Raw genomic sequence first — 17,500 nt, forward strand, 5'->3', positions numbered from 1 at the left:
TATAAGCCACTCTATGCACGTGACTATACCTGAAGTTCGAATGACCACAAAATTGTTGTAAAAGCTTTTGGAAAAATTATTTAAATTGTCATTTACTGCAAATTTTCTATTCTAAACTACAGAGAAGGACTCTCCATCGCTATTGGGTTTGTTTCTTATAACAGAATTTTGAATTTTGAAGTGCGCGCTACTTTGACCACAAAATAATCACGTGGGGAATAGCTCAACGACACATTTATTATTCAATTTTGCCATTTGCTGAAAGAAACCTACACATGCTTTACCCATAATCTACTTGAAATACAAACCTTCTTTCAGCTTTTGTTTAGAAAACGAAAAACCACTATGATGTCATTGACGGAACTATTTGTCATGTTTGTCACTAGGAAACCACAAAAACCACAATAACTTGAAGCATCAACTGAATAATGTCTAGAAACCTACATCTTGTAAAAAATCTATTAAATTCTTTAGACTGTACACGAAATTTCTATATGTGTGACTTTCGGTTTGAAATGGTTGTGGTCGAAATGTTGCAAAATGATGTTGATGGCGCGAAATCTTTGATTGCCTAGTCGTTGTTTGAGCTTACAGAGCTGCCAAATTGCAGATTCCTGTAGCTGAGTGACCAATCTTTCGTTGGATGAAATTGAGGGAAAGTCGGACAGCTGGTGTGAGATCGAGGATGCCCCGAGATCGGCAGCTCAGTCCACGACATTGCGCTAGTAAAATCGAAGCCTTGAAAGAATGTGGTATGGGTGAGAGTAACATCGCCAAAGCCGTAGTCATTCGCCTGACGCCAACACAATTGAGAACCTTTGGCAAAACTTGAACGTAGCAACAAACGCTGATCACTCTCGCATCTACCGTTGACATTGTAGAGTCCAGTGAGGCTTAGGGCTTACGATCTCTGCCAAAACTCCCACAACGCAAACAGACGTCTGTGTAGCACAGCGCAAACAGACGTCGGTAGCATGCACAACGCAAACAGAAGTCGATAGCACAACGCAAACAGTAGAAGTTGCAGAAGTTCATTTCTTTTGCCCGGTCAATGCGTATTCATGATAAAATAATAGTGACGCATAGTCACTCTAGAGAACAAGTCTAGAAACATTTGAGAAAATAATGGGTATGTAGGGATGGGTATGTGAGTGAGGCGCTACATAGCCTGACTGACAAAAGTGAAATGTGACGCTTTTCCTAGATGACCTAGATTCTGAGACTAGTGTCAGCGTTAGTAGTCTGGCTACAATTCGGACCGTTTACATTCTAGTGTTAGGTGGCCGGTTCTGAGATTTTTTACTGAGTTATAAGAAATCTGGATAGGACGCGTTTGGATACTTTGAATGGGCGGCCATTTTAGGTTCTTCGCATCCATGATAGATTGGGAAGGCCCGCACTCTCTGATAGATTGGGTGACCACAGCCATGTCGACATGGCAAACATAGCATCACCTGTTGACGCTCAAAGCAGCAGGATGTACGCATTGACCGTCTAGCAGACAGTGATTCATTTGGCATCGATATCTATTTGACAATGAAGGATATTGCCTTATCTCAAATAAGAGATCTTTGAATAGAATTTCGCTTAGTATTGTGTTGTCATGAAATTTGACTAGCAAATGATTTTCGCTACCCTGCGACTCTGTAAACTTACGCTGTATCTTGCAGAGTTAATTACTCTTCTTCGCCACCAATAACTTGCATGTACAATCAACTCTTCTCTATATGGGTACGTACTAGACTCGGGTGGTGTCTACTTGAGGCCGAACGGAAGCTCAACGTTGTCCACAGTGTACTGCAAGGTCTGCAGGCTCTAGAGCATGCGTATGAGTAAGCAACTGCATGCGTGTTGTTTGCGTTGTGCAACCGACGTCTGTTTGCGTTGTACTACCACAGTCTGTTTGCGTTGTGCAACCGAAATCTGTTTGCGTTGTACTAGCGCAGTCTGTTTGCGTTGTGCTACCGAGTCTGTTTGCGTTGTACTACCGCAGTCTGTTTGCGTTGTGCAACCGAAGTCTGTTTGCGTTGTGGGAGTTTTGGCAGAGATCGCACGCCATAGAGGCTTTGCAACGACCTGAAAGTTGAGAGTTGAGATGAAATGGTTATTTAGTTACTGATTTAGTGGAACAAAAGTGGAAATAAATATTTTATACAACAGAAACGAATTGGAACAATAATAGTTTAGAAATGCTGTACTGTGTCCATAATTATTGGCGAGCGAAGCGAGCCTCTCTCTTGTCATGTCAATTGAGGTCGCCGTATGACAACAAAGCTAAGGACAAACAACAATTGCAGACAAATGATACAGTGAGAATACAACCACTGCGAAGCACCGATGAATGGAAACAAGGAATAGTAAACAAAGTTCTCCCCAATAGATCGTACGAGGTGACAACTACACAAGGTTTAACATACAGACGAAACAGAATACATCTAAAACCATCCAAGGAACACAATTTTGAGAAGATCAGTGAGTCATCCAGTGAAGACACCATCGACCAGGAAGCCATCAATTACCATTGAACCAAAACAACTCAAGAGTCAAGATCTAACTCAGCAAACAACCTCAGCAATGAAGAAACATATACCAGCAGCGACTACAACCACTAGAAGTGGACGAGTTAGCACTAAACCAAGTACTTGAAAGACTATGTGTGCAATTACTAGCTAATCTAGAGTCTACTTAGAACGGTAAATCTAGAGTTGCAGTTGAGAGACATTTCATTGCTTCAAACCTGTTTTTTAAGGAAAGGAGATGTAAGGGGTGGAGTCTTAGTGTAACGCCACACCTATATAATAAGATGATACACAAGTAGATAATAGATTTGCTATACACAATCCAGTGTACGTGTACAGACCTCAGTCTGCCTATGACAGTAGCTACAAACTCACATCTACTGAAAAACCACTCAACTTCTCAGACAACCAAGTAATTAATACAATGGTCATGCATAAAAGAGTATCCCACACATCTGCTTAGATCTAAAACTGTAACAGCTAGTACACACAACATAGAGAGTATGAGACAGCAAATAATATTGTAGCAGAAGATCAATCCTTCGGGTCCTCTCCAATACAGTCTTATAAAAGAGTCTGCTCTGCATTAAAGTTACAGCACATTGAGTTGAAGACAAAACTGAATAACAATTTCATTATTTCGAATGTAGGATCGTGAATTCAATGTTTCATGAGTTATAAAGTCATCGGTTGCATCAAAATATTTACCAGGAATAAGTTCAACCGTTTTCTCTCGTCTTACAACCACATTTATTGCATCAGGTTGTTGGTCTACTAATGTGAATGAAAACTTGCAGTGCTGTTTCTTAGGAAGCTGATCATCATAATCTCCTTTACGTACACATACATCCATTGAGACATGAGATCCTTCATAGAAACCGTATCCAAGTGGATAAAGTTTAAGATACAAATGATATCCTTGTGGTCCTGTGTAGAATGACTTTGATTGGATTGATTGGTACTCTGGTAGATCTGATTGTGCTTTCGTCATCCAGTATGACCAACTGGTTATATTCCACTCGAACACACAAATTTGACTCTGAGAAACAGACATTCTACCCTTCTTGGTAATAGCTAATTTTAAATTCTCGAGTTCACATTCTCTTTTAGCAAGACAAGCTCTTGTGGATGAAAGTAATGACTTGGTTGTTGCAAGTAACAACTTGGTATCGGACTGGTGTCTTGTCATAAGACTAAGATGACATACAACCTCATTTTGCAAATGAAGTTTTAATTCATTACTATTGCCAGTAAACTGACAACCTGCTTCACTAAATTCACATTCTAATGGTCTGTTAGGGCATGTCCCATCCTTACTGACATGTTCATTCATCTCTCTTCTAACCACTTGCTGTTTACAAAATTTACATGCGACTGGAAACATCTTGCATTTTCTATGGTGGTGATTCAGAAATTTAAATATCACTGTGGTGTTACAGTACCAACATTCAACTTTCCTGTTGACACACGTTTTCTTCATGTGATTTTCCATATCTTTTTTCATCACCATTTCTTCACATTCATTTCTGCACAGTACATCAGCAAACGCACAAGTATTGTTGTGTGTTTCTCTCTCCCTTAGTTCTCCTTTCCATCCACATCCGTTCTCTTGTTGATCACAGTAGATCATCAGACTCATTATTTGTCTTTTATCATAGTTGTTTGGATAGATTTCTGATTCCTTCTGTTCCTCTCTACATACAGGACACACAATGCGGTCACGCCTTGCCAAGGGCCTCACACAGTCGTTACAAAACAAATGGCCACATTTGGTGACTGTTGGTTCTCTCAAAGCCAGAAGGCATATCGTGCATGTGTGTTTGTCTAGTAATCGGTCTACAAATCGAGCATCAAATCCTCCAGCAGTCATCTTCTAAGCTTTACATATGTGATCGACCGTCGTAGACAAAAATCCGAAAACGCAAACGGACATCTAGAGCTCCGCCAGGTTGCGTTTACGCGGTAGGCGTAACCCGAATGGCTCACGTGATCGGATAAAACGCGTTGAACTGCACGATCATTCGAGTCGTTTGTCAACTGCAACAAATAGAAAGCAGAAGTTAACTCTAACAAACTCATTCTGCATTTACCGTTGACATCCTATAGTCAGGTGAGGCTCTCCAAAGCTCAAAATCGAGATGAATTAAATTAACTGAATAAGTGCCTACTGATTCAGTGAAAGCAAAACTTCAAAGTGCAAGGAAATTACCAGGTATAGTTTTTATATAAAAGACACGAATTGGACCGATACAGGGTTAGCAGCAATGTTGTACTATGTACATCACTATTTTCTTTGTATTTATGTTGACTTATAATTACGTCTTAAATGTTCACACACACACACACACGCGTGCGCGCGCGCGCACAAGTTGCAGATTGAAGCTAGACTGACGAAAGTATTGTGTTCAGAATTTCCTGCTAGTATCAGTGCACAGCAAAATATTTATATCTACAAACCATAACTACTGAAACTCACTCAATGTCTCAGCTAGACAAACATAATAGCAGGGGTATGGCAAAATACACTGTTCACAAAACAGGTCTCACACACATTCACTTTGATCTAAAACAATACATTACAAACCACCAACCATCACAGCACAAATAAATTCGTGTTCACTTCAGCACACTTTGATAATTGCAAGTCTTGCTCACATTGACGTTAGGGCAAGTTGAGTTGAAGACAAAACTGAATAAAAATTTCGTTATTCCGAATGTAAGATCGTGAATTCAATATTTCATAAGTTATAAAGTCAGGGATGATTTCTAATATCGTGTAAGGGATATATTGGACTTTATTTTCCCGTTTTCTCACTGTCATTACAGTATCTTGACTAGGGATAAGATCGCGTGTGTTCTCCTGTCTTACAACAACATTCATTGCATCAGGTTGTTGGTCTATTAGAGTGAATGAGAACTTGCAGTGCTGGCGCTTGGGAAGCTCATCATCATAATCATACTCTCGTGCATACACCAAAACAAAGCAAGAAACATGGCCCTATAGATGAACAATTTCCAGCTGGATGAAGCATGAGACGCAAAAGGTACCCTTTTGGTTTAGTGTAAAATGGCTCTGACAGTACGGTAATAAATGGATCCACTTCTGATTTCATCTTCCAGTTTGACCAATTGGTTATATTCCACTCGAACACACAAATGTCAGGTTGAGAAACGGGCATTCCAACCTTCTCTGTAACAAATGATTGTAAATTCTCAAGTTCACATTCCTTTTTAGCAAGACAAACTCTTGTGGATGAAAGTAAAAACTTGGTGGTTGCAAGTGATGACTCAGTGGCTGAGAGTGATGACTTGGTATTGGATTGTTGTTTCATCAAAAGACTAAGATGAGATGTAACATCACTCTTTGTACATGAATTGTCATTTCATTTCTATTGCCAATAAACTGGCAACCTGCTTCATTAAATTCACATTCTAATGGACTGTTAGGGCATGTCCCATCCTTACTGACATGTTCATTCATCTCTCTTCTCACCACTCCTTGTCCACAATATTCACATGCGAGTCTAAACATCTCACATTTTCCATGGTGATCATTCCGAAATTTGAATGTCACTGTGGTGTTACAGTAGCCACAATCGACTTGCCTGTTCATGCACACTCTTTTCAGATGATAGCCCATACGCTTTCTCTTCACCATTTCTCCACATTCATTTTCGCATAGAACATCAGCATACCCACAAGTCTCGTTGTGTCTTTCTCTTTTCCTTAGTTCTCCTTTCCACTTGCATCCCTTCTCTTGTTGATCACAGTAGATCTTCAGACTCATTATTTCTCTTTTATCATAGTTGCTTGAGAAGATTTCTGATTCATTCTGTTCCTCTCTACACAAAGGACACACAATGCGGCCACGCCTTGTCAAGGGCCTCACACAGTCGTTACAAAACAAATGACCACATCTAGTCATCATTGGCTCTCTCATTGCAGAAAGACATACCGGACATGTGTGTCTGTCTGATAATCGATCTACAAACCGAGCGTCACATCCAGCCGCAGCAGCCATCTTATTATGCTGTAATTACCCGTATGCCAGCGACTGCCACCGTTAGAAGCAAACGGAGAGCTCACGATCACGGGATCGACCGCTTGAGCGTCGCGTGGCCTTGTACGAATTCGAATTGTTGTATGGGTCTCCCAAGTGCGCGACGCGTAAAAGTACGGACACGGTGTACCAGAGCAAATCTGCATAGCCGGAACAAATCCGCTGCTACACCCCGCGGTCACTCCCCCGCGGTCATCTCCCGCCGCGAGGGAAATGACCGGCTGGACACTCCAGCCTATATGTACAAAGACCAGCATGCAAGGTAGGGACAACGCGTAGAAATGGATTTTAAGCAAGCTGGGGATTCTGGCAGAGTACACACGCAGGCACGCAGGCTCACAGGAGCTGCAGATTGAAGCTAGACTGACCAAAGAATTGTGTTTCAGATTTTCTTGCTAAGATCAATGCACAGAAAACATTGATACATACAAACTCACTCCAAGTCAGACAATGACATAATAGCAGGGGTATTAGAAAATATAATGTTCATAAAAGTATCACAAACATTCACTTTGATATAAAACTGTAGCAATACATTACAAACTACTAACCATCACAGCACAAAATAAATTCGTGTTCACTTCACCACAATTGATGATTGCAAGTCTTGCTCACATTGAAATTAGGGCAAGTTGAGTTGAAGACAAAACTGAATAAAAATTTCATTATTCTGAATGTAGGATCGTGAGTTTAATTTTTCATAACTTATAAAGTCATCGATGGTTTCTAATTTCGTGTAAGGAATAACTTGCAAAGCATGTTCACGATCCTCTGTTATTAACATAGTCTGTGGCCGAGGGATAAGATCAAGTGTGTTCTCCTGTCTTACAACGACATTCATTGCATCAGGCTGTTGGTCTAGTAAAGTGAATGAGAATTTGCAGTGCTGGCGCTTGGGAAGCTTAACATCATAATCATACTCTCGTGCATACACCAAAACATGAACAGAGACATGAGACCCTTTACATTCGTCATGTCCAGCTGGATAAAGCATGAGACGCAAACGGTACCCTTTTGGTTTTGTGAAAAATGGCTTTGACAGTGTGCCGTACGTTGGATCCACCTCTGATTTCATCTTGCAGTTTGACCAATTGGTTATATTCCACTCAAACACACAAATGTCAGGTTGAGAAACGGGCATTCCAACCTTCTCTGTAACAAATGATTTCAAGTTCTCAAGTTCACATTCCTTTTTAGCAAGACAAGCTCTTGTGGATGAAAGTAATGACTTGGTGGCTGTAAGTGATGACTCAGTGGCCGAGAGTGATGACTCAAGTGATGACTTGGTGGCTGAGAGTAAAGCCTTGGTTCTGGATTGATGTTTCATCAAGAGAATCAGATGAAATACGGTGTCATGTTCTATATGATTCTTCCATTCTTTCCTGTTGCCAATAAACTGGCAACCCGCTTCACTAAATTCACATTCTAATGGACTGTTAGGGCATGTTCCATCCTTACTGACATGTTCATTCATCTCTCCTCTACGCACTTGTCGTCTACAAAATTCACATGCGACTGGAGACATCTCACATTGTGCATGATGATCATTCAGACATTTGAATGTCACTATGGTCTTACAGTGGACACATTTGACTTGCCTGTTCATGCACGTTTTCTTCCTATGACTTTCCATATCTTTTTCCATCACCATTTCTCCACATTCATTTTTGCATAGAACATCAACATACCCACAAGTCTCGTTGTGTGTTTCTCTCTCCCTTAGTTCTCCTTTCCACTTGCATCCCTTCTCTTGTTGATCACAGTAGATCTTCAGGCTCATTATTTCTCTTTTATCATAGTTGTTCGAGAAAATTTCTGATTCATTCTGTTCCTCTCTACATACAGGACACACAATGCGGCCACGCCTTGCCAAGGGCCTCACACAGTCGTTACAAAATAAATGACCGCATTTAGTGACTGTTGGTTCTCTCAATGCCAAGAGACAAACTGGACACACGTGTCTGTCCGCTAGCGGAGCCACAAAGCGAGCATCAACTCCAGCCGCCATCCTAGTTGGTCGGCCTAACGCGCGCTAGAATGCGTAATTGTATCACGTGACCACCTTTTACACTCGCTAAGAGGCCATCCATAATTGTCGACATTTTCTCAAGCGCACAAAGCGCACTCTTTTCGGCATACCCCCTCCCCTCCCCTAAGCGTACGCAAAAATGTTGGTCACGTGAAGCTGTTCTAATGTACACCATAATATTACTGAAAACTACTGCTGCATGCAAGACAAAAGAACTTGTTCGTTCAACATCATATTTTTAAACACCACGTAGATTTTAATAGTAAACTGTACGAATAAAAGAACACTGTTCTGGGTCAGTGAATGGTCCGGCCATTTAATTTTCTACATTTCAATTTTCATGTTTTCATTTTTCAATTTTTAATTTTTAGTTAATTTTTAATTTATAATTTTTAATTTTAATTTTTAACTTGCATTCTTATTTAAATTTTTGTGTTTATTAAATTTTAAATTTTAATTTTTAAATTTTTAATTTTTAATTTTTAATTTTCTATATTTTTTGTAAAATGGTTTTCATCTTTTGATGTTTGATTCTTTTGATCTTTAGATTTATCTTTTAAAATTTGATTTTTAGGCACCTATGTGCTCGAAACTAGAAACTTAAACGAGCTGTTCGCTTTTCTATTTCTAACATAAATAGAAAATAGAAAATAGAAAATAGAAAATTGAAATGACCAAGGACGCTAGACACAGCGGGGGTCTCAGCAGGGCTTCCATTCGTACGCGTGTCTCAGGAGATCACATTTCCAACACACAAGCAGGTGTTTGTTTTTACTTTACTTTCCGTCACGTGCCAAACCACGTTGGCAGCTCTTGGCAGCTCTTGCCAACTTGGCTTTGACACACAACGTTGTGCCAGTGAAGACCTCAGTCCCTAGCTGTATAGGTACGCGCATTGTACACAACACGCTACCTTTACCGTAGATGAACCGGTTGGAGGGAAATGTTACGAATGTCTAGCTCTACTACTAGGTACTGTACCTAGATAGATAGGCTCCGCCCTAGCAGATCGCCGAGTTGGCAACTGTGGTGAAGAAGTATACAGACTCGTTTGTTGTGTAAGAAAAATCGAGGCACAATTGAAACATCGAACCCATCAACCTACTACAAGTAGTAGACTACGCGCTTTCACGGGCACACTACACGGTACCGTACAAGGATGGGCGTGGTATTGTCTAGCAGGTCACATTTCGTCGCACAACTCACCAAGCAAACAGACATGGACGTCCATCGTCGTACAAAGCCTTCTGAACTCTATTTGAAGTCAACTCAACTGAAATCTATGTGCTCAACTCAACTCAATTAATTAATTAACTCAATTAACGGAGAACAGTGTGCGGCTACAACTGAAAGAACATGGTCATACATGTAGCTAGTCAGCTACAGATAGCTAGAGCTAGTTCCTAAGTAGACTACAATGCCAATGCTGAGTATAGCTACTGTACTAGAGAGTCAATAGTGTTAGACAATGACTGTAGAGTTCTACCGTGTCACTCAGTGATCTGTCGTTGTCGACGCGTACGTTCATATCTGCAGTCAAGATGCGCGACGAGGAGGCACCAGCACCTTGGATTGTGGCAGATGGAAACAATTGGTAGTTCCGTGTCTGACGAAATGAAGAAATGTGACCTGCTATAGAGTACCACGCCCACCCTTGTACGGTACCGTGTAGGCCTCGATTTTTCCTAGACAACAAACGAGTCTGTATACTTCTTCACCACAGTTGCCAATTCGGCGATCTGCTAGGGCGGAGCCTATCTAGGTACAGTACCTAGTAGTAGAGCTAGATATTCGTAACATTTCCCTCCAACCGGTTCATCTACGGTAAAGGTAGCGTGTTGTGTACAATGCACGTACCTATACAGTTAGGGACCGAGGTATTCACTGGCACAACGTTGTGTGTCAAAGCGGAGTTGGCAAGAGCTGCCAACGTGGTTTGGCACGTGACGGATAATAAAGTAAAAACAAACACCGGCTTGGGTGTTGGAAATGTAATCTCCTGAGACACGCGTACATGGAAGCCCGACTGAGACCCCCGCTGAGACTAAGACCCCGCTGACCTGAGACCCTGCTGTGTCTAGCGTCCTTGGTCATTTCAATTTTCTATTTTCTATTTTCTATTCATTAGAAATAGAAAAGCGAACAGCGCGTTCAAGTTTCTAGTTTTGAGCACATAGGTGCCTAATAATCAAACTTTAAAAGATAAATCTAAAGATCACAAGAACCAAACATCAAAGAATGAAAGCCATTTTACAAAAAATATGAAAAATTAAAAATTAAAAATTAAAATTTAAAATTTAATAAACACAACAATTTTAAATAAGAATGCAAGTAAAAATTAAAAATTATAAACATTAAAAATTAAAAATTAAAAATGAAAAAATTAACTAAATTAAAAATTGAAAAATGAAAACATGAAAATTGAAAGATAGAAAATTAAATGGCCGGACCATCCACTGACCGTTCTGTCACTTGTTTCCAGTCTTTCCTAGGCTTCCCCGTTTTAACTTGTGCTTCTCCTGGTCCTGATGCTTCATCAGTTGGTACCTCGACGAATAGTGCTCCTTACACAGTGGACACTTGCTTGATTCTGTCTGAGTTTCCAAGCACCTGACTCCACCGTGTACCAATTTTATGTGCTTTTTTGATCGGATTCACTAGTAAAGACATTCCTGCATTTGCCACAACTGGTATTCATCACACTCTTCATATGCTGATCTGGGCTACTAAAAGCTAATGCTTTGGACAGTTGGTGGAATGTCATGTAATACCCAGGATTTTCAGGATCAGGTGTTATTGGTGGTATTAACCATCTGTCACTGTTGGGCAGTTTCATAACGTTCTTGGCACTCACCCCAACAGTTGTGCAGTCACAGGACATGTCACCGCAAGCTCCCTTTCGAAAACACACCAATCCCCATCTCCTATCCATACGCTTCACATAGTACCTCCACTCTTCTAGTAGTTTGCACTTTTGTTGTCACTCTTGATAAACTTCATAGGAGCCTTGAACATTTCTCTGGCTTCTTCAAAGACTGTGTGTTTCAGCTGTCTGTCATGAGAACCATCAGTCCCTCGTATGCCAATTCATGACACCCAGAAATTGTCATGCACTTTGCCATTCCCATACATATTCAATCGATCTAAGGCATTATTAAAGACTGTTCTTTCCTTCTCAGCTCTCTGCTCTGCATCAATTGATTGCAGGGTAGATGGTACCGTTTCGTCCGGAAGACAAGCAGGAATAGACACTCCGGCCAGCCATTTAGAACAAGGAGACCACAAGTGTTCGATTGGATTGTATCTGGATAGTCCTGGTGGGAAGCAGACACTGATGAGCATGTCAAGGTTTTTGTCTTTCCAAAACCGGCCTAAGAAAAACTGGTTCAAATTAGACTTGGGTGACCAGTCAGGACCACCATCTGTCAGTAGCACAAGAACTGGTTTTCTCACTGAAGATTCTTCATCATACATATCACTCAAATCATCTAGGTGATCCAACATGGTAGTAGACGTGTTTTTGACGCACCCGTTATAGATCCAAAGAGGCCCTGTAGCAGGAACATCCAAGATTTCCCGGCCAAACTTGTCAGGTCTGAGCAAAAGGTAGCCATCTGGCTCAATTAAATATCCAGGTACTGGAAAGTCGTGATCATTTGGAAAAAAAAGGCCGTAGCTGATGATATCGAGAAACTATTTGTCCACCAATGTGTACTTTGACCTTGCTATCACATGAAAAAATACTACATTCTGCAGGAAACTCAGCGCACATCTGGCGAATACATTGTACAGAGGCAAAGTACTCATGGGCATTTGGATTGTCCTTACTCAAGTCACAGGCTTTTACTCCCACTCGAATATCTAGTGCATCCTTGTGTCTTGCAGCTTCAGCAGTGTTAGATCTAGCTGGCTTCAAAAGATTGTAAATCTTTTTTACTTTGAAATGCTTGACAAACCATCAACATTCTGAAGCACATGCTTTTGAATGTCTTCTAGACTAACACCACAGGAAGTCAAGGTACCAGTACGTCTTCTTACATGTGCTGCAAACCCATGCAATTTCACAAAGTCCATGATGACCGTGAGAAGTTGGGGATACTTCCTCTGCAAAGGCACAGGTCCAGGTCTTTGGTAGAACATGATGCCTTCTTTGTGCACTGGGTCAGTAATAAACATCGTTCTGTCATTCTCTCCTTACTGTCGATCTCCGTGTTTAGGGCCATCAACTGATGTACAATGTTCGGCCTGAATAACAATTCTGTGTAGTCCAGAGAAATGAACTTATCACCCATTCCTACGGATAAAAAAAACAGGAAAAAATTCAACAATCTGATTGACTACATTTGTCAACGTACATATGTCAACATCTGCTATGCATAATTACCTCTGCAAAACAAAATCTGGAATACACTCCATTCCCATGTAATAGCATTTGTCTCTGAATAGGGGAAGTTTTTGAAGCTGTTTGGCATTTAGAGGAGATAACTCACTGCACAAACTACATTCAACTTCAGAAATATTGTCAATTGCTGACTCCCAACTCAAACCCAATGAGTTACTTGCCAAAAATGTGTATCGGCCACTGCCAGTCAGTTTGCAATGTTTTCGTTGTTTCTGTGCACGGATGCAACTTTGAAGGTAGGGAATGGCTCTCTCCAAAGCACTCTTAGTTTCAAACATGTTGGGCAGAAGAGATAAAATCTTGTTTAGCTTCTCCTGGCATGACCAAAGCTGAACTGCTAAGGTCGTTGTAACAACACTCATGTTAGACAGCTCTAATAGCCCAGTCTTCAAGTCACTGAGTAATTTTCCCGCAGCTTTGTTTGCTTCATCTACCTTTGATTGACTCTTCACAAAAGTTTGGTTGTCCTCCCAAGCTGAGAAAAGGTAGGAGTACTCTTTGGATGACACTGCAATAGAAGTAAGCATTTTCATGAATTCTGGGTGTGACCTGACATCATCAGAGAGCAGGTCAGAGCAATTTATCTCTATCTGCATGCACAGGTGTGCAATAGCACAACACTGACTGTCTTCTACACGTTTGTCAACACCTATCCCAGCAGCAGCAGTAGCAGCAGTGCTGATCTCTTGCGTGGCTACAGTCACTTCTATTGGCTGACTCTCTTCTGTAGACTTGGGCTTACTAGAAGAATGCTCCGCTCTCTCCTTTGATATCTGAAATGGGATATTAATTCTACAGTGAATTCTTGCTCTCAAGCGGAGAATTCTCAACTTCATTTGCTACCTCAGGCTGAACTTTGAAAAACGAAGTGACATCATTGCGTTTCAGTTGGTCGATCCTCTTGGAAGCCCTTTCAAAGATTGCCGCGCACATTTCGTCGTTCTGACTAAAGCTGTCTTCCATTGACGTTTCGCTTTCTGCACACCTTCCTCGCGAGACAGAGATGGGCTGACAAAGACGAAAGCGTTCACAAACTGATGGTATCTGTTCGCTGGTGCTTTGTGAACAGCGGAAAGTCTCTTTGACAAGTCCCTCAGGACAGCAGAGTACTTCCTGTCCCACGCCATACACGCTTCCAACACGTGCGCCGGCCAAGCTAGCGCGCGCTATATTTGTCATGCGTATTATTAACTTGAAAACGATAGTTACCCGCAGGCATAAATGCAATATCCTGACTTCAGTGAGAGGTCATCGATATTTTATTCCACGCCCCCAAAGCGTACAACTACTGCAACCCCTTCCCCCCTAGCGTACGCTTTGTACGCTTGAAAAAATGTCGACAATTATGGACGATCCCTAATTAATTAAACTATTTGTACACATACAAAGTTCTTAGTCTACGTTGCACAAACTGGTCATGGACAACTTCAGCTGTGACGTTGACAGCAACCATCGTTAATTAACGAAATGGATACCGACAACAGACAATGAGCATGAGCCAAATTTAATTAATTAAGCAACGCCCGGAAGTATGTGAGGCGTCAGGAAAAGGTCTGGCCACGCGAGACAATTTCATCATCTACAATAGCGTCGGACAAATGCTCGGAAGTTGTTTGATTATTTTATACTCTGCATTTGCTACTAGATTTACATTTTTGTGTTTTATCGTCTGGTCGCTACGCACTTTTTCTCTACAATGAAATCTGACACCCGAATACAGGCGGAACCGGCTGCACAGATACTATGCGGTCGAATTCTATAGGCGTGGCTAAACAAGCCACAAACGCGAAAGCCACGCCTACACGCATGTATCACAGCTTGCTACATGTAGCGCGCGTTACCCGCAAAATGCACAGCTAAACGCACAAAAATATTAAAATAAGCGACAAACGCAGCTACTCGCTAGTTTAAAACATACATTTATTATTTTCATTTTCTGTTTTCATTTCCATTCTTTCTGTATGTCATATCCGGGCTCTATAAAGCAAACTTTTCCATATATGGAATTTGACACCCGGATAATAGGATCCACCCGTCGAAGTAGGTTGTGGTTATCGACGTTCTCAGCGTGCTTTCAAACCAAGCTAGGTCATCATGGCAAGTCTCGCCTTGCGGATCAACATCGTTGATCAGAACAACGTCAAAACGATGCAGGCGAGTGAAACGAGCGACCAGACGCGCGTGTGTGCGCTCGACGCCGTCAGTGAGGCTGGGAATCGCCTCGAACAGCGTCGGACAGACGGAAAAATTACGTTACGACGCGTCACGACGACATAGAGCGCCAGATTGGCGACATTTGGTGTCACGCGGCGCCGTTTGCGCGCCGTTCTGACGTTTACGCGTTTTGTTTTCTCTAGTTCGAGCCGAATATGATCGTGTACGACGCGTGCAAGATGATTCGTGAGCGAATCGGCGAGAATCCGTCGCAAGGTGAGAGGAAATTTTAGTCACACATCCGGGAATTCGTCGCTGACACGGGTTGCTACATTTGTTGCACGCGGTTGCTACATTTGTTGCGCGCGGTTGCTACATTTGTTGCACGCTGTTGCTACAGTTGTTGCATAGTGCCGCGTGCCGAATGGCTGCCCGCCTGTTAGCGTGCGGTTGCGACCAGGTGGGATCAAGGCTATGAGAGCGACCACGTGACTTGTGGCGGAAGCAAATGCCAAGAGCTGTTGTACGTCCGGTGACTAGGTCGACAGCCTGGCGAATGGAGAACGCATTGTGTTGCGGATTCCTATTGTTGTTATTGATGTAGACGGACGGGTTTTAGATTTAGGAGGGAAATTGTCTGTTGTGTCACGCCCACGCATGAGTTGGTGGTGGTGTGTGTCTGTGTGTGTTTCCTGCTGTTGTGTGTAAGGTGGGTGGTATTGCCATATGATGGTGTTGCCATATGGTGGTGTCACAGTTGGAGAGAGATGGTAACTTCCAGGATAGTAGTGTGATGTACTAAGAGATGCGTTTTTCTAATGCTATTGTAATGTATTGTGAGCATGCATCTCTCTAGTGTATTGTTAGATGCATCCCTCCGATACAATAGTCTAATGTATTGTGAGATGCATCCCTCCGATACAATAGTCTAATGTATTGTGAGATGCATACCTCCAATACAATAGTCTAGTGTATTGAGAGATGCAGCCCTCCAATACAATAGTCTAGTGTATTGAGAGATGCATCCCTTCAATAGTTAATGACTCTCTCCCACCCCTTCCTGTTCTTTTCTACACTTCCTGAGTGATTCACTCATTAAGCATTGATATGGTTGCTTTCTTGGTAGGTCAAGATTATGGCCTCTATCTGGCTGACGAAGATCCTAAGAAAGGAACGTGGCTGGAAAACGGACGTACTCTAGAGTACTACCTACTCAAACCAGGAGTGAGTGCCATAATTTTATTTACTCATTTTGTCTAATTTATTAAATGGATTGCATGAGATTGTGTGTGTGTGTGTGTGTGTGTGTGTGTGTGTGTGTGTGTGTGTGTGTGTGTGTGTCACAGTGTGTGTGTTTGTGTGTGACTGTGTGCGTGCGTGTGTGTCACCTCTGATTCTGTGTCATGTAGGATCTGTTAGAGTACAAGAAGAAGATGCGGCCGTTGAGAGTGAAAATGATGGACGGTGCACTGAAGACTGTACTGGTGAGCAGTCACACAGCAAACTGAAAACATACCATCTTTACACACACAACTCAACTGACTGCCTACATACTTCAGTATTGTGTTGTCATCTCAACTGTATGTCTGTATCATTGTCTGTCCTCTCTTTATTTTCTTGTGATACAAAAATTATTATTGTTATACAAAAATTATTATTGTTATCAATTAAGATATTTTTGTATTGCACAGATTGACGACAGTCACAATGTTGATCAATTGGTGAAGGCTGTTTGCAATCGAATTGGTACGTACGTTCGTCTCGTTTTCTGTTGTTTACACGATTGCATTTCGTCGTTTTGTCTCAGGCATCATGAACGACGAAGAGTTCTCTCTTGTTGTTGAAGAAGAAGAGACACCAGTTGTGGCAGCTGCTGCAAAAAAGGTGTGTGTATGTGTGTTTGTCCATTTGTACTGTGTGTGTTTGTCCATTTGTAGTGTATGTGTGTTTGTGTTTGACCATTTGTACTGTATGTGTGTATGTGTGTTTGTCCATTTGTACTGTATGTGTGTTTGTGTGTTTGTCCATTAGCACTGTATGTGTGTTTGTGCGTTTGTCCATTTTTACTGTATGTGTGTTTGTGTGTTTGTCCGTTTGTACTTTATGTGTGTCTGTGTGTTTGTTCATTTGCACTGTATGTGTGTTTGTGTATTTGTCCATTAGCACTGTATGTGTGTTTCTGCATTTGTCCGTTTGTACTGTATGTGTGTTTTTCCGTTTGTACTTTATGTGTGTCTGTGTGTTTGTCCATTTGCACTGTATGTGTGTTTGTGTATTTGTCCATTAGCACTGTATGTGTGTTTCTGCATTTGTCCGTTTGTACTGTATGTGTGTTT

General features: G+C 41.6%; 4 protein-coding genes across 4 annotated transcripts in view; 1 reads left to right on the top strand and 3 right to left on the bottom strand.

Moving 5' to 3' along the window:
• Positions 1-2,832: 2,832 nt before the first annotated feature.
• LOC134188050 (TNF receptor-associated factor 6-like) lies at positions 2,833-4,459 on the bottom strand. Its single transcript, XM_062656233.1, has one exon. It carries the CDS (start codon positions 4,387-4,389, stop codon positions 3,112-3,114), a length of 1,278 nt encoding a protein of 425 aa, XP_062512217.1. The 5' UTR covers positions 4,390-4,459; the 3' UTR covers positions 2,833-3,111.
• A 454-nt stretch (positions 4,460-4,913) lies between these two features.
• Positions 4,914-6,521, bottom strand: LOC134188005 (TNF receptor-associated factor 6-like). Its single transcript, XM_062656188.1, has one exon. The coding sequence runs from the start codon at positions 6,457-6,459 to the stop codon at positions 5,851-5,853; it is 609 nt and encodes a 202-aa protein (XP_062512172.1). The 5' UTR covers positions 6,460-6,521; the 3' UTR covers positions 4,914-5,850.
• A 433-nt stretch (positions 6,522-6,954) lies between these two features.
• LOC134187927 (TNF receptor-associated factor 6-like) lies at positions 6,955-8,603 on the bottom strand. The gene has a single exon (XM_062656102.1). The coding sequence runs from the start codon at positions 8,585-8,587 to the stop codon at positions 7,202-7,204; it is 1,386 nt and encodes a 461-aa protein (XP_062512086.1). The 5' UTR covers positions 8,588-8,603; the 3' UTR covers positions 6,955-7,201.
• Positions 8,604-15,037: 6,434 nt separating this feature from the next.
• LOC134187857 (talin-like) overlaps positions 15,038-17,500 on the top strand; it is a 36,688-nt gene continuing 34,225 nt past the window's right edge. The window contains exons 1-6 of the mRNA XM_062656027.1: positions 15,038-15,164; positions 15,368-15,440; positions 16,291-16,388; positions 16,574-16,648; positions 16,856-16,910; positions 16,972-17,048. Coding sequence (XP_062512011.1) covers positions 15,105-15,164; positions 15,368-15,440; positions 16,291-16,388; positions 16,574-16,648; positions 16,856-16,910; positions 16,972-17,048 — 438 coding nt within the window. The 5' untranslated portion in view covers positions 15,038-15,104. The remainder of the gene's footprint in view (positions 15,165-15,367; positions 15,441-16,290; positions 16,389-16,573; positions 16,649-16,855; positions 16,911-16,971; positions 17,049-17,500) is intronic.

The sequence above is a fragment of the Corticium candelabrum genome, chromosome 12 (assembly GCF_963422355.1).
Source record: "Corticium candelabrum chromosome 12, ooCorCand1.1, whole genome shotgun sequence".
NCBI classification, from domain to species: Eukaryota; Metazoa; Porifera; class Homoscleromorpha; order Homosclerophorida; family Plakinidae; genus Corticium; species Corticium candelabrum.